This window comes from Pelophylax lessonae, assembly GCF_965119305.1.
Source record: "Pelophylax lessonae genome assembly, chromosome: 6".
NCBI classification, from domain to species: Eukaryota; Metazoa; Chordata; class Amphibia; order Anura; family Ranidae; genus Pelophylax; species Pelophylax lessonae.
In genome coordinates, this window is record NC_138773.1 from 48,904,006 (window position 1) to 48,931,629 (window position 27,624).

Sequence of the window (27,624 nt, forward strand, 5' to 3'; positions counted from 1 at the left end):
TGAAGACCAGTACACACTAGAGGGATATGCTTTTTTCATATTTCATGTCTGAGGTTTACAACCACTTTAAATGACATTTTTTTGGGGGGATTTGCCTGGATCTTAGGGCTCATTCACACTGGCAGTTGAGGGCCTGATAAACCCGGCAGTTTAGCTGCGTTTTTACTGGCCGAATCCACTAACCCATTTAACTGCAAAGGCAGTGCCAGGGGTGCCAGGGAATTATACCCCCAGAGCTTTGTCATAGTCATAGAGTGGACTAAGCCCCGGTGGGTGGGCGAAACACGTTGGGGAGTGGTTTCTTGGTGGAGACATGTAGGCTGAAGCCAATCTTCATACACAGGTTATGGTGGCTGGTTAGGAGAGCGGCATTTTCTTCATTTACTTCTTGCCGAGTATGACCCATTCAAGTGAATGGGCCGCTCTTCAAGTGCCCTGCAAATGCAAGCAGTTGTGGCACGCTAGTGCAAGGTGTTAAATAGGCAGTGAAAATTTAATACAACGCCTCTTCACCGCCTGTCAAATTCTCTCTGAAGACCGATCCGAACGCAGAGCGCTCTGCAAGGATCAAAGTAGTGTAAGTATCTAAATTTGACTTGAAATCAGCTTTTCGTGGTCTCTTTACTACAGGAGCACACTCTGGGGGAAGGAGAAGCAGCACAAAGAGTCAAGAGTTGTACTGCAGTACCAGGAGCATGCTGATAGGAGGAGAGAACAGAGTGACCTCACCAGTCTGCCTCATCTCCTTTCACAGTCACAGGCTGGGGATGGACGAGATCTGTGTTACTGAACTGCAACCGAGAAAAAGATCAGGTCTCATCCCCTGCCAAACAGGGCTGTGCTGTGTGGTACAGCAGTTTAAATCTCATGACAGGATGGACAGAAAGAAAGTCGCTGACAACCCGTTCCTATGGCTATATGTATTTTACTTCTATATTTAGCGGTTTGCCTGGAGTTCAGTCACTATTTCCTAAAAAGGCACCAACACCCCCTGCACTCAGGAAATAAACCAATTGCATAAAAGCAGCTATAGCAAAAAAATATCCTTGTATTAGTTTTCTCTTTAATATACTCATAAATATCCATTTTACTAGGCACCTTCAAAAACATCTATCTATTCTCTATATATATATTTATGGAGTAAAAGGCTAAAAATATACTCAAAACATCAACACTAAAAATGTAAAAAACATAAATGAATATGTTAGGATTATTGATATGGTTGAGTGCTGCTTATGATCCCACCTGTTCCTTTTCTATTACTATAGAGGAAACAATTAAATATTCCTTAAAAAAATATAAGAAAAAAATAATGCCTAAGACTTTGTGCGTATGTATTCTAATACAGTGTAATTCAGGCACTCCATCCCACCCCCCACCCCAGCTTATGTAATGGAATGGCCCATTGTGGGACATGTGTTTGGACCGTCTTCCTCCATTGGCATCCACAGCTTCAGAACACCAGACTCATCCAATTACATCCAAAAGGGGAGGAAAGGTTTGTAGATGTCTTTGTTCTGATTGGTTAATCCTTCGGCTCTGTTTGACGGGTTCCCCTGCATCCTTCGGAAAGCTGAAAACGCTTACTTTCTAGGACTCCCTTCCAGTCTTCCCGCCACGACTGGAGCCTCCTGAGGGGTGAGGTCGCGGCCAGATGGCGATTGTGGCAGGCCGTGAAGAGGATGTGCTCCCAGCTGGGGTTGGCCTCTGCTCCTGCAAAGGAAGGAGACTGATTGAGTAATTTAAAAGGTAACACCACTTTCATGGGAAAAAAAATTTGCAATTAAAAAAAATATATAGCATATACAACTGTGTCAGAAGTCATATTTTATTCAAATGTTATTAACCACTTCTGGACCGGGCCATTTCCTGACACTTGTTGTTTACAAGTTAAAATCTGTTTTTGTTTTTGCTAGAAAATTACTTAGAACCCCCAAACATTATATATTTTTTTTAGCAGAGACCCTAGAGAATAAAATGGAGATCGTTGCAATATTTTTTATCACACCGTATTTGCGCAGTGGTCTTACAAACTAAATTTCTTTGGTGAAAAACTACAATTTTTAAATAAAAAAAATAAGAAATCAGTAAAGTTAGCCCAATTTTTTTCTATAATGTGAAAGATAATGTTACAATGAGTAAATAGATACCCAACATGTCATGCTTCAAAATTGCACACGCTCGTGGAATGGCGACAAACAATGGTACTTAAAAATCCCCATAGGCGACACTTTGAATTTTTATTTACAAATTTCTATGTTTTACCGGTTTAGAGTTACAGAAGAGGTCTAGGGTTAGAATTATATCTCTAACTCTAACGATCATGGCGATACCTCACATGTGTGGTTTGAACATCGTTTACATATGTGGGTGCCACTTGCGTATGTGTTCGCTTCTGCGCGCAAACTAACGGAGAGCTTTAATTTTTATTTTTTTTTTCCTATTTAATTTATCTTTTATTTTTTATTTTTACACTGTCCTTTAAAAAAAAAAAAAAAAGAAAATGTGATCCCTTGTAATCGAAATAAGCATGACAGAACCTCTTTAACCACTTGCCGACCGCCGCACGACTATCTATGTCGGCGGTCAGCCCCTCACAGGCAAACTGACGTAGGTCTACGTCGCTTGCTTGTGAGGGTCTAGGGAGCGAGCGCGCGCCCCCGGAGGCGCGCTCCCGTTCCCGCGTGGTCACGGACCCCCCCGCGCGTGTGACCGGCGGACCTCATGTCCGCCGCTCACTCTGCGATCGGCGGGGGAGAGGGAGAAAGTCAGGCGGCTTGTGTAAACAAGCTGCCTGTCATTCTCCCCTGTGTATGAGAGATGATCATACAGTTCTACTATGTAGAACCGTTGATCACCGTTCATACAGCTGAAGCCACAGCCAATCACAGTAGAAAGCACGCCCCTAGGGACACACACAGCCCCTCCCTCTCAAATAAAGTTAACCCCTTCACTACCAGTGTATTTTTACAGTAACAGTGCATATATATAGCACTGATTACTGTAGTAATGTCACTGGTAACCCCAAAAGTGTCAAAAATGTCAGTCAAGGGTCCGATCTGTCCGCCGCAATGTCGCAGTCCCACAAAAAAAATCGCAGATTGCCGCCATTACGCGTTAAAAAAAAAAACAACAAAAATGACAAAAATCTTTCCCTTTGTTAGTAAACGCGATAACTTTTGCGCAAACCAATCAAAATACGCTTTTTGCGATTTTTTTTTTACCAAACATAGGTAGCATAAAACAAATTGGCCGAAAATGTTAAAAAATTTCGATTTTTACATTTTTTTGGGGGGGAATTTCATATAAAAAAATGTGAAAAATATTGCTATTTTTGCAAAATTTACGCTCTTTTTTTGTTTATAGCGCATGATCAAAAAATCGCACAGGTGATCAAATACCACCAAAAGAAAGCTCTGTTTGTGGGAAAAAAAGGACGCCAAATTCGTTTAGGTACGGCGTCGCACGACCGCGCAATTGTCCGTTACAGTCACGCAGTGCCGAATCGCAAAATACCCCCTGGTCGTTTAGCAGCCAAATCCTCCGGGGCTTAAGTGGTTAATGTGAGATCTGGATTTAAAAAGACCTCACATCTCATATCTACACTAAAAAAGAAAAAAAAAAGTAATTTTTTTTCATGATGAAAAAAAATGGGCTATTTAAATCCATTGCTAGGAAAGTGACGTATGATGTCTCTCCAGTCCTCCAAGGCCATAGAGTCGTGTGAGGGCCATCCTGCCCTCACTCGATTTCCTGCCTGAGGGGACAGTGGATCGGATAATTTTTCCTGCTACCGACGGGTCTGGTAAGCTGTAAAATAAAGCCAGGAAGCAGCGGGAGGAGGGGGGTACCTCTCCCTCCGCCCATAAAGGTGATCCCGCAGTGAATCCGCCGCTGGGACCACCCCTATGTTAAAGCGGACCGCCCACCTTTTAAAAAAAATACCGGGGTTATGGCAGCTATCTGCTGCCATAGCCCTGGTATTTAACGTCAAAATACTGATGTAAATACACGGTGGTTAAAATGCACCTTTTCTTTTCAATCTGCAGTACAGTAATTTTCTGTAAAATGCAATATGACTGCCTGGAGGCGTTCTATACGCTGATGGTGTATGGAACAACCCCCAGATATGTCATTTACTACTTGTGTGATTGGCTTACTGATTTTCCCAGAAGTCTGCACTAAGATACAAATCAGGTTTTTGGCATCCCCTGCAGCAAAATATGTCACTTTTAGTGAGATACTCCCAATGGGAAATCGCATGTAAAGGGATGCAGACCCTGCTACTTTTCTCATTATAATGTTCCTCCCAGTAACATTCACTGTGCACATGGACGCAGACAAACAAACAATGATTTCTTCAGAATAACAAAAGGTAGGAATCTGCAATAAAGTTTGTTAAATCCCTGCAATGTACAGAGATCACCCAGAGGGGAATGTTTTTTTTCTCAACAAAAGTGGGGGTTACTGTTTAAAGTCTCACTACCTTGTATTCTGGTAATTGTACATAGTTAACCACTTAACGCAAAGTGACGTAGGGCTACGTCGGCAAACTTTGCGGGGTTATACCGGGGTGATGCCTCTAGCTAGAGGCATTATCTCGGTACCGTTGTTTAGAGCCGGCGGTCGGCTTTCCGGTGGTAATGACCGATGCAGCTCAGGAGCCACTCGGTCGTTACCCCAGCGAGCGGGAGGGGATGCCCCCCCCCCTCCCAACACCTTCTGCGGCTTTGCCTGGGTTTCCCGTCCCACCGGGAAACCCGGGCACCCAGCCGGCACGTCCGCTGGCTGGATGGAGCCCCGATCTAAGCCGCTTCCAGCTTTGATGACGTAACCCGGAGGCGGCGTCCATGACGTCACGTCCGGGTTACTCTGCTGTTAAAGGCGGCAAATTTAAAAAACCAGTGTATTCAAAAATGCCGAAGTGCAGTGGAGGGGTTTGGGGTCTTTTAGACCCTCGATCCCTCCATAAAGAGTACCTGTCACTGCATATTGCTGTCACAAGGGATGTTTACATTGCTTGTGACAGCAATAAAAGAGATTAGATTTTTTTTTTAAAAAAACTTGTGATAATGTTAAAAAATAAATAAATAAATAAATAGGAAATAAAAAAAAAAAAATTAAAGTCGCCCCTGTCGCCGTTAGCTCGCGCACGAAAGAAGAAGCATATGGAAGTCGAGCCACGAATGAAATCGCTGTTCAAACCACACATGTGAGGAATTGCCGCGATCACCAGAGCGTGAGCAATAATTAAAAAAAAAGAGCTACTCTCTAACTCTAAACTGGTAACCGTTAAAAATTTTTAAAGCGTCGCCTATTGAGATCTCTATTGACCGTAGTTTGTTGCCATCACACGGGTGTGCACAATTTTAAACCTTAACATGTTGGGTATATATTTACTCGGCGTGACATCATCTTTCACAATATACAAAAAAATGGGCTAACTTTACTGTTTCGTTTTTTTTAAATGCAGTGAAATGTGATTTTTCGTAATTTTTCCCAAAAAAATGGCGCTTTAAAGACCGCTGCGCAAATACCGCGTGACAAAAAATATTGCAATGACCGCCATTTTATTTTCCAGAGTCTTTGCTAAAAAAATCTATATATATAATGTTTGGGGGTTCTAAGTAGTTTTCTAGGAAAAAATACTGATTTTAACTTGTAAACAAAAAGTGTCCGAAATAGGCCTGGGGCTTAAGTGGTTAAAGTGATACTAAATGATATCCTTATTCTCCAAAAATAATTCACTTTGGTTTGCACCTATGCATTTTGCAGAAAAACACAACAGTCCATTTAACATGGTTTCCTATGGATCTAGTTCACATCTGTGCGTTTTGAGCTAGTGTTTTGAAAGGGCAAGTGTTGCCTTTTTATGTGTTTTTGATGTATTTTGCTTTAGGGTTAGAGTTAGGGTTAGCGGTAATTGTAAGGGTTAACCCTAACAATTACTGCTTATCCTAACAATTACAAGGTGCTTTGGGTAAGGGGAGTCCCCCTTACCCTAAAACATCCCCCCATGTTGATGAGGACAAGGGCCTCTTCCCCACAACCCTGGCCCGGTGGTTGTGGGGGTGCGGGGGGGGGGGTGACTTATCAGAATCTGGAAGCCCCTTTTAACAATGGTATAAGTCAGTGATGGCGAACCTTGGCACCCCAGATGTTTTGGAACTACATTTCCCATGATGCTCAGCTACAGAGTGCATGAGCATTATGGGAAATGTAGTTCCAAAACATCTGGGGTGCCAAGGTTCGCCATCACTGGTATAGTTTCCTATCCACACGGTGACAGCACTGCAATATTTTTGCTTCAGAATGAACAGTGTTGTTTAAGGAAATAGAACGAATAGGACTTGAGGTTTTAATCCTGATAGTAAGTTGACACTCTTGGGGTGGATTAATAAAGGCAAATAGGCTGCTCACTTTGCACGGGAAGTTGCACTTTGCAAGGGAATGTTTCCAAGAGCTTAGTTATTGTGAATACCGAATCATGTGTGATGAAAATTGCATTTTTGCTTGCACAGGATGGAATGATGGAAGTCAGCAGAGCTTAACCTCATTCACTAAGCTCTGGGGTAAATTCCCCCACAAAGTATAACTTCCCTTGAAAAGTGAACAATCTATTTGCCTTTAGTACATCAACCCATTGATGTTGGGATTGGTATGATGGGTGGGGAGGGTTGATGCGTCATCAAGGTCATCAAGTGGGCACTCTCCTTCTTTGACGTTTGTTTGATGAGCCCACTACAGTACAACTATAGATGGCTCAACGGTGATACCTGGCATCCCAGGTACTACCCCCTCGGTTCACACTAAGTAGAATAGCAATAGATCTTCTGTCAGGATCAACAGGTAATACATATGTTACAGTATGTTAGTTCCAGCGGCAGACTACATTATGTATATTGTTTTTTTTTTATTTGGTCCATAGCTCTAATTTAAAGTGGTTGTAAACCTACCAGTTCCGGCTGGTGCATTAGGGGTGCAGGGGCGCGGCCCCAACCATCTATGTGTCCAGCCCCCTAATCTACATGCGGGGCTCCGGACGCATGGACTTCAATAGGGGCTTTTTTTTTTTTTTTCCATGTGATTTTTTAGCCATGTGATTAGAGCCAGAGCCTCTACTAGGCTAAACTAGTAGCACTGCGCCCCGAGCCCACCCAGTTGTGTCACAAAAGCGAATGAAAATTCGCTATTGTCACACGGATCCTCCCCCTAGCCAATCAGGAAGTGGGTCTTGAAACCCGTTTCCCGATTGGCCAAAAGGAGAAGCCATGCCATTGGGCATGGAGGAGGAGGGAGGAAACGCAGAATACAGGAGGAAGAAGCTGAAGCTGCCGCCACCTGCTGCTGCAGATATCCAGGCAGGGTGAGTGAGCGGGGTGGGGGGGGGGGCCCTGTCCTCTGTCCTGTCCCCTGTGTCTTGTCCCCTGTCCTGCTGTGGTCCTGGGGGGGGGGTATGGTACACGGTATGGTGCGGTCCGTCTAACGCCCCCCCCCCCCCCATGGAGCACCAGCCGCCACTGAAACCTACACATATTGTATACCCAGTGAAGTGACTGGCCTCAGGTGATACACAGAGATGAAATGAATCCTCCTACATAAGTTGTACCTATTTATCTGTAGTACTCTCTTCTCTACACCAGGTAAACATCCAGAATTTATAAAGCTTGTCTGAGCTGTCAGAAAACAGGGGGCAGAGAAATGAAATTACACTCTGCAGAGCTAAGTGAGGGGAGCTCTAAGATTTGATTGGAGGGAAGGGTCACACCCTTTTCACATAGCACACAGAAACAGAGCTGAGGCTGTCAATCGCAGGCTGTGTGCTGGAGATCCCTCTCCTGTCGCCATTTTTCTCTTGGTGTCAGGAAAACTTGTCAGAAGTGATTCATGCTGATAGCAGAGGAAGGAGGCAGCAGACAGAAATTACACTTATTACTCCCAATTGAGACAAGTACACACTACAGAGGGATGTGCTTTGTTCGTATTTCATGTCTGAGGTTTACAACCATTTTAAATGCAATTAAAGAAGAAACATATGTAGACTTCTAATAACCAGAAGCTGTGTAATCATAGAAGCTAAAGGCAGATGAGCACCTCATAGCTGTGTAAATTTCCTCCTGGGTGCCGGGAAAGGAAGAGCGCCACCCACAGTCAGCTGATTGTACAGTTTAATTGTGAGGGAGTGCTAAGATACAAACACTAATCATATACTGTGGAACAGTTAACAATAAAGTGCAAAGTGCAGTAAATCAATCATCCCAGATAGTGACAATAAAAGAGAATCCTTGTAAACAAAGTTCAAAAAAAGTCTTCTAAATCAATGGATTCCTTTAGGATGGGTTCACACTGGTGCGAATTAGATGTGGGTTTCCCAGCATCCAATTTGCATGTCAGTAGATGGTCCCCGGCTCTCAATGGAGCCGGTTCACGACCGAATTTGGACCTGAAATGGTGATCTGTGAGTGGCTCTGCACACAGTGTGAACCCAGCCTTTGTCAAGATCGATGTCATTACATGGGTCATATGCTGGTGGCACTGCTATTCCTAAAACTGAAGGGCGCAGTTCCGGTGCCCACCAGTAGGTGTCTTCCAGCAGCTGGACTGTACACTTAGATGCACCTGAGGTGGACTGCTGAGGGAATATAAGCCCGCCCTTCACTGAGGTTCAGGGCTTCAGTATTTTATCTGTGAGCTGTGTCTCTGTTTGAGCCGGATTCTGAACACTGTACCCTGTGCCCTGTACCCTGATTCTGATCCTGTCTCTTGTTCCCTGCTTCCTGTATCTGCCTTCCTGCTCCCCCTTGTCTCCTGTCCCTGGCCTATCTTGCTCTTGTTTGCTCCCTCCATTTTATATATAATTAGTTAGGTTAGTTTTGGGTTTTTGCATGGTCACGTTATATTTCACAATCTTGTTTATGGTCTACTGGTGTTGGTATTGGAGTGTTTCTTTTGCCTTAAGCCTCGTACACACGCAACGATTATCGGCCGACCGATCGGCCGTCTTTTGTCCAGTGTTGTTGTGTTGTTCTCGGCCAACAAAAACAAACTTCAGAAGTGATGTCATGTGCTGGTTAACTTTCCCTGTGTTTTTTCTTCTCTGAGCATGCCCAGTCTTGCTCATCTGAATTTTGTCTGCCGAAATCTGTACTGACTGACGGAAAATCGGCCGTTCTGTTGACGACCAACAAAAATTTTATAGCATGCACACCAGATTTTGTTCGGCCGAAAAGTCGGAGTCGGTTGTCGGAAGCATCATACTAACAAGCCGAAAATCGGCCGATCGGACTTTGGCATTAATAAACGTATTTACACCTTATCAGTCTGGGTCCTGATTCCTTTGTGCAGCCAACTGATCTGATCCCCTTGCTGGATGCCTGCATATGATATCCCTGACAGCCTCATTCTTCAATGTGAAATACTGTTGTAAACCATCACCAGCAATTGCTTATTCACCCTATAGTGCTCAACTAGATGTGCACTCACCAGATGGTCATGACCCCTTTAACTACATAGGTCAAAAAAAGCCTGGGTTAGTATGTCTCCTTTAGGATCTTCCTGCACCCATTGGGGGCCCTAAGCAACTCTTTCCTTCTCCACCATAACTCCACATAATATAAAAAAGGGAACTGAAATAGTGTGATACCATTTAATAATCACAAGTATAAAACCAGTTAAAAACTGCTTGCATTGTAGAGTGCCCTCCCCAGCACTGGGAAAACCTGCATAGGTTGTTTGAAGAAGCGCTGCCGCTCTGCTCACGCTCTAGAGCCAGCATGCATTCCACTGGCAGATTGGCTAAAACCGGAAGGCAGCACTTCCTGATGACATCAGACGACAAAACTAATGGTCCACTGGTCAGGTCACTTCCAGGTCCCTGCCTTTCCGGTTTTCACCAATCAGCCAGTGGAACGCAGGCCGGCTCTAGAGCGTGAGCAGAGCGGGGGCGCTTTCCTCAAACAGCCTATGCAGGTTTTCTTAGTGTCGGGGAGGGCACTCTACAATGTAAGCAGCTTTTAACTTGTTTTATACTTATAGTGTAATACTATTTATTAATCACATCAGTTCCCTTTTTTATATTATGCGGTGTTATGGTGGAGAGGAGGAGAGTTTAGGACTCCCAACAGTTGCAAGAAGATCCCAAAGGAGACATCGGGACCATGGCTATCTGGTGAGTGTGCATCTAGTTGAGCACTCGGGTGAATAAGTACTTGCTGGTGATGGTTTACAACAGTATTATACATTGAAGAATGAAGGAATCCATTAATTTAGAAGACTTTTCATTAACTTTATTTACAAGGACTCTCTTTTATTGTCACTATCTGGATTGATTGGTTTACTTCACTTTGCACTTTATTGGTAACTGTTCCACAGTATATGATTAGTGTTTGTATCTCACATTTATATTCGTTTTACAGTCTAGGTATCTCCTACTCTATTGGGGAGCAGCTTTTTTTATTTTTTGTCTTTTATAGTTGTTCTGTCACTTACACATAATCTTAGAGTTTTTCTAAAGTGGAGCGCGGCCATTTTATACATTTTTGATTGTACAGTATATCAGCTAAGGTAGGTGTAAGATGTGCACTAGCTGTTCATGGCCATTGCTATTACCCATTATATCTGGCCGGTCATCAATCAGAAGGTCAGCAGAAACCACAGTTTTATCTCTAGTCAGAATAATCTGCTCCAAAAACTCGTGTCCAAAGTGCTTCTCCACCCAGGCATACTGCGAATGAGAAAGACAACAGCATTAGCATCAAAGTTTACCTACTTACTAGTTACATATTTTCTTTGCTCTCTATTTTCTCAATTTTTCTGCTACAAATCATTTTTATTATGGTGCTAAAAAATAATGAAACACAAAATGAAAAAGTTTTAAGTAAAAGTGAATTAAAAGTTTTCCGCCCGCAATTCGGAGATTTATTGCAAATCGCGGGACGCCTAGCGTTGCCCGTTGATTTGCAATAGCCCCCCAAACGCCGAGCGATGTTGCCGCGATTTACGCCCGCTGAATCGCGGCAACATCGCGCAAACAAAATCGCGGGACGCAATACCCTCCAAAGAAGCTCTTGATTTGCAATAAATCTCTGAATCGCGGGCGGAACCGCGGCGGTTCTGCCCGCGATTATAAGCTGACATGTGAATGCAGCCTAAAAGTGTTAATTTGCAGCTATGATTTTGTTTTCAGAAAACAAAACACTTTTTTAAAAATATTTTAGAATGTAAGCTCTAAAGAGCAGGATGCTGTGATTCCTCTTGTATTGATTTATATTGTATCTGTACTGCCTGCCTTCATTTTGTAAAGCGATGCACAAACTGTTGGCACTATATGCAGTAAATCCTGTATAATAAAACAAACTACATACAACATTATGCACCTGGGGCCGTATGATGTAACTTAACATAATCATCACGCTTTCCTTTGAGAAAGCCACTACGGCGAAACATGTCGGAAATACAAGGGTGATGTTAATTTACTGTAATATGTTTTTGTTAAATTATTTTCTTTGGTTGCGCCAATGTTTTTAACAAAATTGTGTACCAATAAATATTGCTTGATTTTAGCTATATGAAATTCTGTGTTGTATTAAAATATGCGTGCACCTTAAAAGTCCCCATATTCCCATTTCTCGATTAGGATGTTGGTGCCTTAAATTTTCTTTTCCTGGTTTTGTCCACATATGTTTGGAATTATTTAACAGAAGTCAATGCAAGTCCTACCAAAGACATACATTTATAAAAATTCAACAATGTGTTCACAGCAACTAACATATAGTCTATAGCAGGAGTTCCCAAACTGTGGGTCGGGACCCACTGGGGGGTCGCGAGCTGCATTTGAGTGGGACGCTCTGAGCCGGAAATCACTGAGAGCAGGCCCACTTAAATTGTGATGTGCGAGGCTGAGCAAATTACAGAGAGCCAGAGCAGTCAAATCGCGATGGATTCAGGACCCCACCCACGAAGCTTACGGAGGCTGGTCTGCATTTCCCGCAAGGAGGATACTTGCATCAGTGAGTACGTATGTGGGCTGTTTTGTAGGATATATATGTTCATGGGGTGCAGAGCCAGCTCCTTGGTCCTGCTGGAGGCAGCGGTGGTGGCTAGACTGACGGCAGGATTCTCTCAGCTATAGCGGGCAGAGATGGCAGCCTCGGTGTCATAGGAGGACCAGGTGGCCCGGCCTTGTCAGGAGTTCATGGCAGCTTCTGTGACCCCCAGTAGAGGATTTGAAGGAGAAGAGCCAGGACACCAAGACCAGCATAGAGCTCCTCATCATGGAGACTCTGGGTGAGGTGTGCTGGGCCCTGGAGAGGGCAAACAGGGGCTTCACCTTCACTGTGGACTGCTGGGAGAGGAAGGAGGGTGAGTGCCATATAGCCTGCTGATCACTGTCCTGGGGTGGTTGATTTCCGTTCTCTGCTTGCCTTATACTGTCTATGAGGGTGTTGATTACTTACAACTCCGCTTATATGCCACAGGTTTCTGACCCCTCACTTAGAACATCTGGCAAGTGTATTCAATAATAAATTGAAAAGTAGTAAATTGATATTTTTAATTTAACATCCCCCTCCCTTTAAAATATGCATTATTATTATTTGCATTTATATAGCGCCAACAAATTCTGTAGCGCTTTACAATATTCAATTACAAGCAAGTGGGTCCCGAAAAATAACTGTATACAGAAGTGGGTCTCGGCCCAAAAAAGTTTGGGAAGCCCTGGTCTATAGTATTTATTCACTTATTCCAAGTCAAACCGCAGTGTAGGGAGCCTAGACATCCAGCGGGTGTCAGACCAGACAAATGCTAGTATATCCACCCAAATCACAAAAGTTGATATATCTGCCCAAACCGCAAAACCCCACAGGTCGGTCTGTCTATTGGGGAACTGTTTGCACAAAACACCTAAAGAGAAGGGCCAACAGCGTCACAGAGAGTGAGAAAAGTTACCCAAGGTTACATCTATGTTGATTGAGCACCTCCACATAGCCAGTAAAAGCCTCCATACTTGTCATCTGCCTTGTGGATAAGTGCAGACTCCCTGTGACTCCAGCACCATGTTGATGCTTACTGAGAGCTTTATATGTGTCCATACCCACCCCCCTACACCCGTTCGATGCAAATGCGTCAGGATGTGGTGCAAACACACAACAGGGAGTCACACATGCACGGGGAAGATCACCTGTCACGGCCCTGCACCCCTCAACCCAGCGCCAACCTCCAGATGGGAGTGGTCTAGAAGTGATGGAAATACCGCCGATCCAACCAAATCATGGAGGAGGGCGGAGTATCCTAGGGGCCGAGCCATGATGTCTTGGATATGAAGTATGAGAGGGGGGTTCCCGCCCACCGTCCACGACAAGCTCCCAATACCAAAACCACTTGCCACGGGGCGGCCATAAGCTGAGTAAATACCCGGCCAAGACATGTCTCATGGGCAAGAAAGGCTAGACAAGCCTCCTGGGCATCCATACGGGGATCCCTATTGTCATAGGGAATCCTGATGACCAGTGCCCGGTCCAAAAGGGACAGACTCAAAAAAAAAAAAAGGGGGAGTTTTGGTTTGATATTTTGTATGCAGAGCATGAGTTGTGACAAAATATAAAACTTTGATTAGTTCCAAGGAATGCAGCTGTTAAAGCTACATAGAATAATGGTATAAATACATCATATACAAATAGTCACATTACAGAAAGACTACAGTATATTCAGACACAAGCAGGTTCTTAAAAGCTAAGAGAATTGACTTAACTGTATAAACATGTTCAATTAGAATGTATTAATAGTGAGGGCAATTCTTCAAAACCCCATCATCACTGTTATAATAGGGACTAATATAGCACCATGTTACAGAGTACCCCGTTGTATTGGTATAAGGGTTGTAAAAACACCTGGGACTGAAACCTATAGGAAGGGTTTAAAGCTAATCCCTTCATTCAGTCCTGGAAATCTAGTAGCCTGTAGAAGATCCAGCCTGCCCTGTGTGAGGTGGAGTGCGCTGATGTCAGACATCATTGCGCACACCGCAATCATGTGAGGGACGTTCCCCAGAGATGTTCTGTCTCCCCATACTCATCAGTTTGCACTACGGGCGGCAGTATGAGATGGGAAAAATGCCATCCGTAAAGGCGCCGCAGACTGAATGCACACATAACTGTTGGAAAAAAAATCTTGGGAGTCAATTTGCTGCCCCTCTCCAAGTGTAGCCTGGGTCCAATGGACCCAGCGGGACCCATGGTAGGGCCGGCCCTGGCTCCAGGGCACAGTTTTTCGCAAAAAATATGCTGCGCCACAGCTACTGTGGTTGTCAGATGGGCGATTCTAAGACTAAAGGCTTTCTTTGCAGCTGAGGCAGCAAGATGTCGTTCTGCCGCTGGCCGCAACACTGCTGAATCCTGATCTCTAGTGATAGGAGAGACAACTTGCTGTGTCAGCTAATGAGGGAGCAATTCCATAGGGACAGACAAGCAATCTCTTAGCTATCCTGTCAGATTCTCACTAATGGCAGAAGGTTGTACTTGCAAATGTTTTCTTACCTTTTCATATGGACAGTACTGGTATCGTTTTATTGGACTGGTGCAAATGAAGACATCCGTGCTATAGGATAGAACAACAACACAGTTAATACATCATCCACACTCAGGCTCGGTTCACACTGGGGCGACTTGTCTCAAGTCGCTCCGACTTAGAAAAAGGTTCCTGCACTACTTGGAGGCGACTTCGGAGCAGCTTGCAATGACTTTTATTAAAGAAGTCATTTGCAAGGCGCGCTGAAGTTGCGCTGTACGGGACGGCTTCAAAGTCAGGCGACTTTGAAGCCGCCCCAGTGTGAACCAAGCCTTAGTCCTGGTTCACACTGGTGCGAGGAAACCCTGCGATTCAGTGCCAGTTCCTGCATCGCACCTGAATCGCACACTGGTTCACACTGACATCTGGGAACTGCCGGTGGTGTCAATGTAAAGTTAATGACACCCACAGATCGGTTCCCAGATCACAGTGAAAACTGTCAAATGGTGCAAGAAAATTAGAGAAGAATGAAGAGGTGGTCAGTAGCAGTATACAATTGGCTCCTCCTCTCTATTCATTGGTGGTCAGTAGCAGTATACAATTGGCTCCTCCTCTCTATTCATTGGTGGTCAGTAGCAGTATACAATTGGCTCCTACTCTCTATTCATTGGTGGTCAGTAGCAGTATACAATTGGCTCCTCCTCTCTATTCATTGGTGGTCAGTAGCAGTATACAATTGGCTCCTCCTCTCTATTCATTGGTGGTCAGTAGCAGTATACAATTGGCTCCTCCTCTCTATTCATTGGTGGTCAGTAGCAGTATACAATTGGCTCCTACTCTCTATTCATTGGTGGTCAGTAGCAGTATACAATTGGCTCCTCCTCTCTATTCATTGGTGGTCAGTAGCAGTATACAATTGCCTCCTCCTCTCTATTCATTGGTGGTCAGTAGCAGTATACAATTGGCTCCTACTCTCTATTCATTGGTGGTCAGTAGCAGTATACAATTGCCTCCTCCTCTCTATTCATTGGTGGTCAGTAGCAGTATAAAATTGCCTCCTACTCTCTATTCATTGGTGGTCAGTAGCAGTATACAATTGCCTCCTACTCTCTATTCATTGGTGGTCAGTGGTGGTATACAATTGCCTCCTACTCTCTATTCATTGGTGGTCAGTGGTGGTATACAATCCTTCCCGCTCCCTCCCAAACATTGGTGGCCAGCGGCAATAAAAAAAATTACCTCTCCTCCATTCATTGATGGTAAGTGGCAGTATACAATTGCCTACCCCACTCTATTTTCTGTTCAATCAATGGGTTTATTTCTGCTTTATGATTTACTGCTGTTTGGGGGCTCTGGGCTTCAGCAAAATGGCAAAATGGAGTAAAAAAACAATTTGTTATGGGCAAAGTTCCGCTTTAAGTTAAAGCGGAAGTAAAGCCATCTATTTAACAGTTTCAAAAAACAGTTATATTCTCGGTACGTGCCAGAAATGTAACACTCCCATTGGTTGTGCTCTCAACCAAACTGTCAAACTATCCAATGACTGGTGTCATAACTGGTCACATGTGCAGCATCATGGCAGTTGAAGATTAAACAGAGGCCAAGATGGCAGCTTCCTTGAGTGAAAAACTTAGGAGGGGTTACTTCTAATTTAAACACTTAAGGACCGCCCCATGCACATATACTGCGGCAGGGCGACCCCTAAGCGCAAAATCACGTACTTGTACATGATGTTTCTCTTCGGGTCTGGCCGGCGACCCTCTCCCGCTGTGATTGGACACAGCAGGAGCCAATCAGAGGGTTTGGCAGACCCAATGTCCGCCAGCAGTCCCCAATCGTAACCAAGGCTGATAGAACAGCGGTCTGCCTATGTAAACAAGGCAGATCGCAATTCTGTCAGAGGGAAAGATGAAGATCTTGTGTTTCTGCTAAACACGGATCTCTGACTTTCCCCAGTCAGACCATCCCCCACACATTTAGCAAGCACTCCCAGGGAACACATTTAACTCTTTGCTCTTTGATCGTCCGTTACCCCTTCCCTGCCAGTGTCATTAGTACAGTGACAGTGCATTTTTTAGCACTGATCACTGTATATGTGTCACTGATCCCCAAAAAGTTTCCCCGTGTCAGATTTGTCCGCAGTAATCTCGCAGTTCTGCTATAAATCACTGATCGTTGCCATTTCTAGTACATTTTTACACATGCCTCATGCCACCACTGGGGTCCCAACTTGTGAGATGTGCCCACCAGATTCCAAGCTTATCCAACTGTCACTTCTATTACAAACTGAGACAGTGCCATGCTTCCTGATGGAGCCTCCATAAACAAATACAAGCAAAGTCTAGCTCTGGGAGATACAGTATATCTCTTTTTTGGCGTTGTGGGAAATGTGGCAAAAAAAACAATTGCAGGAAGAGCTCAACAATTGACCCCCTGCGTGACAAAAGGAAGCCACCAGTGCCCACCCAAATTACAGTTCTGAGTAGAGTTCTCTTTTAAACCTAAAGCAGACTTACTTGGGTAAGCTGGCCATTTCTTTTACGGCCTCCACACCGCCATCTATAGGATCCAAATCTAAGAAGAAGTTCTTTGATTCCCAGATGCTAATAGCTTTCCCCTGCAGAAAATCAAAAATAAATTAAAAGTTGACATTTTTTTTTAAATAAGTTTTGGATAGGGTGTTTTTTTGTTGCTCTCCGTGTCCCCACAGGACTATTGTCAAAGGGACAGAGAAGGTGATAGAAATCCAACATTTTAAAGTGGTCACCAAAACACGAGGTGAAGGAAAGGTCACCATGAATGGCATAACAATAGCCATTGCACCCTGTGGTCGGCTGACAGTTTGGGACCTGGGGTGGGAAGGGGCCCCATTAGGGAAGCTTTTCAAAACTAAACTGCAAAGGTTCTAGTATAGAAGAGGTCAGGGATTGTCAGTAGTCACAGATCCCCCCCCCCCCCCCTTTGCAGTAAGAAGCATTTGTTTAGCTGCCTTAACAGTCTAGATTTACTGCCCTCCGAGCTTCTGCTACACATTGACATTGCCCTCTATGTCTAATGTCATCCAGAATCATGTAATGTCTTTTACTCTAGGGCCCTTCATTCGTAGTTACGCCCCAGATCACTATAAAAGCCAGGCAACCAGCATTTTTAGTAGCATGTCAGCAATGGCAGCAACCACAGGTAATCACAGGCTTCCCTTAGGCCATGTTCATATTTCGTGATTTGGGATCGTGGGCAGAAATGCTGTGTTTCGTCCGCCGACCCCAAATTGAAGCAGAAAGCGTGACACGCTTTTGGGTGTCATTATTCTTTAATGACACCCCAACACTGATGTGATTCTGCCACAATTGTCGGCGACGGAAACGTGCAGCAAATTAAGGATCGCGTGAAGCTTGGCACCCAATGCAAATGACAAATGTGCATAGGGCAGTCCATGCAAGTGAATGGGCTGGCCCTATGTGACATGCAAAATCATGTGCAAATTGCTCAACTAAAATCGTTGGTGTGAATGCAGCTTTAAAGTGTAAGTACACCCTAACAATAACCTTCTCTTATTTTCTCCCTTTTAGTCTGTATATACTGTATACAGGTACATATACTGTTTATACATAATACACTGCTCAAAAAAATTAAAGGAACACTTTAAAAACACATCAGATAGAGAATAATATCATGCTGGATATCTATACTGATATGGACTGGGTAATGTGTTAGGAACAAAAGGATGCCACATCATTTGATGGAAATGAAAATTATCACCCTACAAAGGGCTGAATTCAAAGACACCCCGAAAATCAAAGTGAAAAAATGATGCAGCAGCCTAGTCCATTTTGCTGAAATTTTATTGCAGTAACCAAAAATGGTCCTCAGTAGTTTGTATGGCCCCGGCGTGCTTGAATGCATGCCTGACCACGTCAAGGCATGCCCCTAATGAGACGATGGATGGTGTCCAGATCTGTACCAGAGTATCACTGAGCTCCTGAACAGACTCAGGTGCAACCTGGCGGCGTCGGATGGACCGAAACATAATGTCCCAGAGGTGTTCTATTGGATTTAGGTCAGGTGAGCGTGGAGGCCATTCAATCAATTCCTTCATCCTCCAGGAACTGGCTGCATACTCTCACCATATGAGGCCGGGCATTGTGGTGCACCAGGAGCCACTGCACCAGCGTAGGGTCCGACAATGGGTCCAAGGATTTCATCCCAATACCTAATGGTAGTCAGGGTGCCATTGTCTAGTCTGCAGAGGTCTGTGCGTCCCTCCATGGAAATGCGTCCCCAGCCCATCACTGACCCACCACCAAACTTGTTATGCTGAAAGATGTTACAAGCAGCATAACGTTCTCCATGGCTTCTCCAGACCTTTTCACATCTGTCACATGTCCTCAGGGTAAACCTGCTCTCATCTGTGAAAAGCACAGGGCACCAGTGGAGGACCTGCTAATTCTGGTGTTCAATGGCAAATGTCAATCAAAATCCGCCGTGCCAGACAGTGGGCACAGGGCCCACTAGAAGACGTCGGGCCCTCAGGCCACCCTCATGAAGTCTGTTTCTGATTGTTTGGTGAAAGACATTAACAACATTGGTCTGCTGGAGGTCATTTTGTAGGGCTCTGGCAGTGCTCATCCTGTTCCTCCTTGCACAAAGGAGCAGATACCGGTCCTGCTGATGGGTTAAGGACCTTCTATGGCCCTGTCCAGCTCTCCTAGAGTAACTGCCTGTCTCCTGGAATCTCCTCCATGCTCTTGAGACTGTGCTGGAAAACACAGCAAACCTTCTGGCAATGGCACGTATTGATGTGCCATCTTGGAGGAGTTGGACTGCCTGTGCAATCTCTGTAGGGTCCAGGTATGGCCTCATGCTACCAGTAGTGACACTGATCCTAGCCAAATGCAAAACTAATGAAAAACAGGCAGAAAAGATATAATTTCAGCAAAATGGACTAGCCTGCTGCATCATTTTTTTACTTTGATTTTCGGGGTGTCTTTGAATTCAGCCCTCTGTAGGGTGATCATTTTCATTTCCATTTGTTCCTCACAAATTACGCAGTCCATATCAGTATAGATATCCAGCATGATATTTTTCCCCATTGAGTTTTGATGTGTTTTCAAAGTGTTCCTCTAATTTTTTTGGGCAGTGTATATAACCTCCTTGGTTTAAGGCTCCATTCACACTTGTACAACTCCAAAGTTGCGTAGAGTGCAGCTTTGATGCAACGTTGACGCAACTTTGGATGGGTGCCTTTGGCTTTGGTCAGTGATAATAGACAACTGTTGCATTGCATAATTTTCAGGTACGACTTTCATGCAATTTTTGAGGGTTAACATTGAGGTCCACGGCCCTCAATTTGCATGAAAGTCAGAACAAAGTGTGCATGAACTACTTTGAAGTCGCTGCAACTTTAGGTCACACATATACTGTAGGAATGATTATCATTGGAAAAAATGGAGAACGACTTGTCATGCGACTTTGATGTCCAAAATTGCATGACAAGTCGCACAAGTGTGAATGGAGCCTTACTCTGTGGACTACAGAACATACCTTATGTTGTGTAGAAGAGGGGGAGGTGTGCTGTTGCCCAGATCAGAGCCTCCTAGGGTGACAACCCTCGTTCATAGATAAAGTACTTTGAGCATTGTCATCTTAGGAAAGGAAGTGTGTTACTTGCAGAATCACAAGGGAAAAATAAAGGGTGGTGCGCTTTTAAGCGTGATCAGCAGAGGATCGCTTTTCAGAGGAATGGCTATGTTAGCCACTTGTGTGAACGAACCCTAAACCTGTGCACAAAACAATGCATGTTATATGGCTCGTTGTGGGTTGGGCTATTTTTTTCAGGTACCCATATAGTGCTGTAAATTTTCACAGCGCTTTACATATATATTGTGCATTCGCATCAGTCCCAGCCCTCAAGAAGCTTACAATCTAAGGTCCCTAACTCACATTCATACAAACACATACTAGGGCCAATTGACCTACCAGCATGTTTTTGGAGTGTGGGAGGAAACCGACGCTGACTTCCACTGACCAGTACACACATGACTGCTGATCCATCAAACCAATTTCCCATTGCTGGGTAAAACTGTCAGACGGTCTCTGCATGTGCAGATGGATGCGGCATGGCTACACCTACACTATTTGGTTGAGCCAGTCTGGTGGGCATACCTATGTACTGCGTGGAAATACACATCCGCTATATGCACTTTTTATGATGACTCTATAACTTTGGCACCCCTCTTCTCCCCTGAAGAAGGAAAAAACATTTAGCTCTGAAACGCGTGGGGTTGCCTTGTGAACACCTCAAGATTCTGGCCTGACACCCTACATTGGCCAGTCTGGTGCTTCAGCATCTCTCTATTAGAGGGTACTTTGTATGTCATCAGATGTCTGCTTTTACCTTAGCAATTACCAATGACCATGTGCTTTTTATTATATTTTATTATTCTACACTATTACTCCCTTAATCTGCCTGTAAAGTCCCACTGGGGTACTAATTTTCTCCCCCGAGGAAACCGGCACACGGGAAACATGCAAACTTCACACAGGTAGTGTTGTGGTTGGGAATCAAAGCGACGACCCTAGTGCTGCTGGGCAGAAGTGCTAACCAGGGGAAGGACAAGGGGTGGGCATGAGGGACGGCTGCCCTGGGCACTGTGGTATCATGTGAGGTGGAGGGGCACCACAAGGAGATTTGGGGGGAGGGGATTTGTGTTGAGAAGGGGAATTTTTGGGCGGCAGAGGTAAGAATTGTTCTAGGGGGGAAAATTTGGGGAGATGTGCTAGGAGTGGTGATTTGGGTGGATTTGTGGTAGGAGGGGGGATTTGTGCTATAAAAGTAATATGATAGAGGGGAAATATTTTTTTTGGAGGGGGGGTGGGGATTTGTGCTAATAGAGATAATTGGGGGGTGTGACAATATTAACCGTCACTGGGAGTGAAAGACAGATACTTAATGGTTTCGATTGCTTCAAATGGGGTCTGTATTTATATTAAAAAAGAATAGCGCAACCATGCAAAAGAAATGACTATCAAATATGGAGACAATCCATAAATAAAAATGGGGGTTTAGTCCCACCATATGGCCATATCGTGCTCAAGCCCACCACTGCGTGAAAGTACCCCATTATCGGTGGGTCCTACACTATCCATAAAAAAGGGGTGAATCCAGCCTCTTTTACCCTTGGAGACAAGTGTATTTACACTTATGCTAATTTATATTGAACTTCAATGTCAGACAGGCCCTCCCTATTGTTTGTGTAATGAGGTGGGATGTGTATCCCTGTCCGGACAGCTAGATAATTAGTTCAGGTTAATTCTGTTTCTGTATACAATTACATCTGCATAGGATAATGTAATCAGGCAACCCCTGACCTGTGTGTAGTAATTTGATCAGGAGGGGAATGTGCTCATGTGTGTATAAATTGAGTGTGAAACTGTTCAATAAAGGAGAAGGTTCCAAGACTTGTACGAGCTAAGTTGTTGGCTAGCTTTGTATGAGGGCGGCTGGGAAAATCTGGGATATATGTTCATGACTGCAAGGAAGCCGTATACTGATGGAAGATCACAGGTACAGTGTGGGTCGGCGGTTCCGTTACAGGGGGTATTTGTGCTGGAACAGGGGGAGGGAGGAGGATTGAGGAGAGAGGATTTGTTCTTGGAGGGGAAATTTGAGGGGTAGAGGAGGGGGAATTTCTTTTTGGGGGGGGGTTTGTGCTGGGGGGGCATACGGGGAGAGAGCGGATTTGAGCTGGGGGGCAAAGATTTGTGCTGGGAGGGGGAACTTCAGCAAGGGGCAGATTTGTACTAGGGTGGATTTATGCATAGGGGTGTGCATGCAGATAAGTGCTCAATTTTTTTTGGGGGGGGGGGATTTCGGCTGACACATAATGCTCATACATCTTGGGGGGGGGGGGTGCAGTTTGACATGTTCGCCCTGGGCTTTAGATGTCCTTGTCCTGGCACTGGTGCTAACCACTTAGCCACTGTGCTGCTTGTATCAAACAATTGCGAATGGTCCCAATAGGAAATCTGTCTTTAAAGAAACTTGGAGGCTGCCACTGCTGGGTTCTCTTCCTGAAAATGCCAGTTGCCTGGCTGTCATGCTGACCCTCTTGCTTTCATTTACAGACCTGAAGTAGGCAGAGAAAAACAGATTTCTCATCTCATATTCCTGGTCTGTGTACTTCAGAGACTCAGACAATATTACAGCCAGTAGGTCAGCCCAACAGCCAGTCATCTCGCATTTTCAAAAGAAAGTCATTGGAATCCCCCATTTTTTTCTCTCAAAACAAGTTTGTATTTTTTTTTGGAAAGTTTAATTTTTTGCTGTCGGTGCTTTTATGTCCCGGCGGTGACAACTACCCTCTGTAATTCTTCTGGGAGTGTCACAGTTACAGGAAGTGAGGTATATCTCCCTGATGGAGAATGTAAATTTCAACACCCCTGCTATATCCAAAACCAAAAATAAAAAAAACTGCTGACAGGAATTTAAGGCCTTAGGCTAGGTTCACACCTACAGTATGCACTGGGATTCGTTTTCCGTATGCGTTTTCGTACATGCGTTTTTATGCGTTTTGAATTTTTGTGTTGGCCAATAGAATCATTTTGCAGGGCAGCATGGGAAGTCTGTTTTCAGTGAGAGGTGTTTGCAGTGAAGCATGCTCAAAAACGCGGGCCGCAAAATGCAGGAGAAACACGGGCAAAAACGCGGGCCGCAAAACGCAGGAGAAACACGGGCAAAAACGCGGGCAAAACGCAGGACACACACAGCACTTATGTTTTGGATGCGGCCCATTGAAGTCTATTGGACCAAAAACTGACCCTTTCTTTAAAAACGCACCCACAGGAACCGCATAGTTGTGAACAGTATCCATAGGAAATCATGTTAAATGGCTTGCACTGCGTTTCTGCAAAACCCAAGCCGCACTAGAAAACACGATAGTGTGCGCCTAGCCTAAGGCTCGGTTCACACCCATGCGTTTGCTTTTTACAGAAATGCACTAAAGTTCATTTAACATTGTTTTTTATGGGACACGTTCACATCTATGCTTTTTTCTTCTGCTGCGTTGTTGGAAAGGGTTAGGCTTTTTTTTAAAGCAAAATGGTGCGTTTTTTGGTTCAAAAGACTTCAACCACTTCCATACCGGGCCATTTCTGGCACTCCGCTTCTACATGTAAAGATCATCTTTTGCTAGAAAATTACTCAGAACCCCCCAAACATTTTATATATTTTTTTTTAGCAGAGACCCTAAGGAATAAAATGACGGTCATTGCAACTTTTTATGTCACAGATGGCATCATCTGTGACATAAAAGGGCGGGTCTCCTGATGATGTCACCGGGAGGCCACACCCCTAATGGCTATATAACAAGCTGCGCAGACCCGGAGTCGGCATAATCACCGGAGACATCTTCGGAGGAGGACCGAAGGAAGAAGAAGACCAGAGGAAGAAGAATAACAGAGGGGAGAAGAGCGGAGGGCAAAAGAGCAGAAGAGCGGAGGGGAGAAGACCAGAAGAGCGGAGGGGAGAAGACCAGAAGAGCGGAGGGGAGAAGACCAGAGCGGAGAAGACTGGATGAAGATTTTTAATAAACGTTTCAAAACGTCTCCTTTCATTATTTACATACACTGCCTTTTATGGGGTGAATGGGTAGGGGTACAATGTACCCCATACCCATTCACATAGGGAGGGGGTCCGGGATCTGGGGGGCCCCCTTGTTAAAGGGGGCTTCAAGATTCCAAAAAGTCCCATGCCTGCAGACCCCCACAACCACCGCCCAGGGTTGTTGGGAAGAGGCCCTTGTCCTCATCAACATGGGGGCAAGGTGCTTTGGGGCAGAGCCCCCCCTGCCCCAAAGCACCCAACCCCCCCATGTTGAGGGGGAGTGGCCTGGTAAGGTCCAGGGGGGGTGGGGCTGCTCACTTGTCCCCTCCCCTTTCCTGGCCTGCCAGGCTGAATGCTCGGATAAGGGTCTGGTATGGATCTTGGGGGGAACCCCACGCCATTTTTTCAGCATGGGGCTCACCTCAAAATCCACACCAGACCCGAAGGGCCTGGTTTGGAACCTGGGGGGGACCCCCACGCCATTTTTTTTCTCAGATTCTCAGAGCGCAAGTCGCACCGCAAGTCGGATCATCCTGATCCAACTTGTGATGCGCCTTCCATTCAAATCAATAGGCTCCCATAAGGAACCATTGATTTTGAATGGAGGCAGAAAAAATGCTGCTAAAAGCAACGTGGCCAAGCGTGCAATAACACCAATGGAAAACGCTACTAAAAGCATGTTTTTACAGCTGCTTTTTCCTGGCATTAGAAGTGGCTCTGCAGCTTGTTTTTTCTGACGCCCTGTGTGCATGGGGCCTTTCTGATCCACAGCACAGATTGGGAAATGTCTCAGTGCCTGTGATTAGCGGAGTGCAGTGTCAGCTTCCTGGCAGAATCGGACAGGTGGGAACTCGAACACGCCTGAGCCTATCTCTTCTTCATACCGCCCAACTTTTTGAGATGGGAACAAGGGACACCTATTAACAAAAGTATGTAGGCATAGGACACACACCCCTGCCATGCCCTCCTAAAGGAAAATTATTAGTTAAATCCCCAAGTGCTTTATTTTACCACTACTATGGCTTTTGAATTTGGAAGAAAGGTTTAGCACTCGGAAACAATTTTTAAAAGATAAAAAAATGCATTTTAACTGCTTCCGGACCTACATCGGTCGCGCGCTTGGTGCCGTCGGCGGTGCTCCCGCCCTCACTAGGCAGCGGGGATGCGTAAGTATGGGGTCCGGCGGCCGCAATTGCCGCCGGGCACCCCCGATCGTTCCCCGCTGAGAGAGAAGGACGGTCTGCTGTTGTAACAGCCGACACAGCCGACCGTTTATTCTCTCTGAAATGATCACAGAGCGCCTGTGATCCTTCTATATAGGATCACAGGTCTATATGGTCATTTCACAAGCCCCTCCCCCCACAGTTATTAAAAACTCCCCTAGGCTCACATTTAACCCCTTGATCACCCCTATGTTAATCCCTTCCCTGCCAGTGTCATTATTACAGTAACAGTGCATATTTGTAGCACTGATTACTGTAGTAATGTCCCTGGTCCCCCCAAAAGTGTCAAAAATGTCAGTTAGGGGTCCGATCTGTCTGCCAAAATTTTGCAGTCCTGCAAAAAATCGCAGATCGCCGCCATTACTAGTAAAAAAAATAAATAAATAAATAAAAATTACATAAATCTTTCCCTTCGTTTGTAGACGCGATAACATTTGCGCAAACCAATCAAAATGCACTTATTGGGATTTTTTTTTTACCAAAAATATGTAGCAGAATACAAATTGGCCTAAAAGGATTAAACATTTAGATTTTTTAATTTTTTCTTTTGAGAATGTTATATAGCAGAATAGTCGCTCTTTTTTTGTGTATAGCGCAAAAAATAAAAATCGCACAGGTGATCAAATACCACCAAAAGAAACCTCTATTTTTAGGAAAAAAAGGACATCAATTTTATTTGGGTACAGCGTCGCACGACCGCGCAATTGTCAGTTAAAGTAACGCAGTGCCAAATCGCAAAAAAAATGGCCTGGTCATTAAGGGGGCAAATCCTTCCGGTCCAGAAGTGTAGAAATATATACAGTAGATCAGACCAAAATGTGGGACAAATGAGGAGGAAAGAGGGACAGAGGGACTTTGTTTCAAGTCAGGAACAGTCCCTCGAAATCAGGGACAGTTGGGAGCTATGTAACTGACTGTACGCGTTTCTGCTCATGTTCAGCGCATTCCCATGCGTCACTTATAGGACAGTCTATTCAACGCAAAAGAAAGTCCCTGACTCTTTTACAAAATCGTGCGGCACCAAACTCTGGCATTTTTGCAGATGCATGGGGGTGCCAATGAACAATTATGGGCACCGCTGCACGTCTGCTAAAAGACAGCGCGTTTCTCTGTTTTTTTAAGAAATCGCTCAATTTTGAGCATGTTACTGACATGCAAAGGTCTGTACCTAGTCTTACACCTATGCTTTAGATCAGATCTCTTTACTGTATTCATACAAGTGAAAGATAAACAAACATTGATTGATTGATTGAATACCCAATTTACAAAGTGACTTACGCTAAGTCCAGCCTTTAAATGTTCATACTGCTCGGACACCCAGAATCCTCGGCGCTCCTCCAACTCAATGTACGGCTCTTGGGGGTATCGAGTTCTATACTTTTTTAAGAAGCCACCTTCAAAGTCGGCCAGCACGCCATCCATGTCGACCAGCACGCGCAGGCACCTCTTGTGTGGAGCAGCCGAAGCTCGCGTCCTGCAACCTCGCAGGCCGGCAGACAAGGCTCCTCCCCCGCGGAGCAGAGTGGGCAGGGACATGGTGTTGGGGGAACTAGGCGTGCATTCTACTGACGGACTGGATCTCTGCGTTCATAGAGCTCCGGATCCTCCGCTAGGTAACCAAGAGGGACTCGATCTTAGAATCATGTTCAGCAGAGCCTCCCGGGGGGACCTGTAAACATTACGCATGTGCAGAGCGTTCACAAACAAGGTCACCATTCATTCCCTGAAGGGATTTCCTCTTCCGTGCAAAAGCCCAAATCCGTTCTGCCAAAAAAGAAGTGCAAACAAGTCATGCTTACGGGTTACAGATTACATGATATAACAGTCACTGAGGACGGTCCTGAATGGTCACAGACAGACGATCGGGGGTGCACAGCTGTCAGTTGCAGATGGTGCAGAAACTGTGTTCCCGCTTGGAGCATACCCTGTGATTGCAGCAGGATGCAGCAGCTCGCTGTCCTATGATTGCAGCAGAATGGAAGGGCTCAGCGTGCCTCCTTTCAGGGTTATATAACTGGACTGACATGTCCCCCCTGCGTCCTAAATTCCCTGGGAGGGCTCTGCAGTGCAGTCACAGGCAGAGGATTGCAGCCAGGGCTCAGCAGTTCCTGTCCTGCTGCACCGCCATTACCTTGTAAGGACAAGCTGCCTCCTCTTCTTAAAGGGACATGCCCCTTCTATTGGTGTTTCTGGGCTGCATAGCAACTCACCAGGGGAGGCAGGATGGTAAAAGATTAACTCCTTCCAACCTTTACTACAGACAAACCTGGATCTTATTTTTCAGTAGTCATCTAGATT

General features: G+C 45.0%; 1 protein-coding gene across 1 annotated transcript; it reads right to left on the bottom strand.

Moving 5' to 3' along the window:
• Positions 1–1,142: 1,142 nt before the first annotated feature.
• NT5M (5',3'-nucleotidase, mitochondrial) lies at positions 1,143–27,451 on the bottom strand. Its single transcript, XM_082261245.1, is given in 6 exon segments — positions 1,143–1,713; positions 10,609–10,723; positions 14,532–14,592; positions 17,019–17,119; positions 26,605–26,895; positions 26,897–27,451. Coding segments are annotated over 6 exon segments (777 nt in total). The 5' UTR covers positions 26,918–27,451; the 3' UTR covers positions 1,143–1,525.
• Between the last annotated feature and the right edge of the window lie 173 nt (positions 27,452–27,624).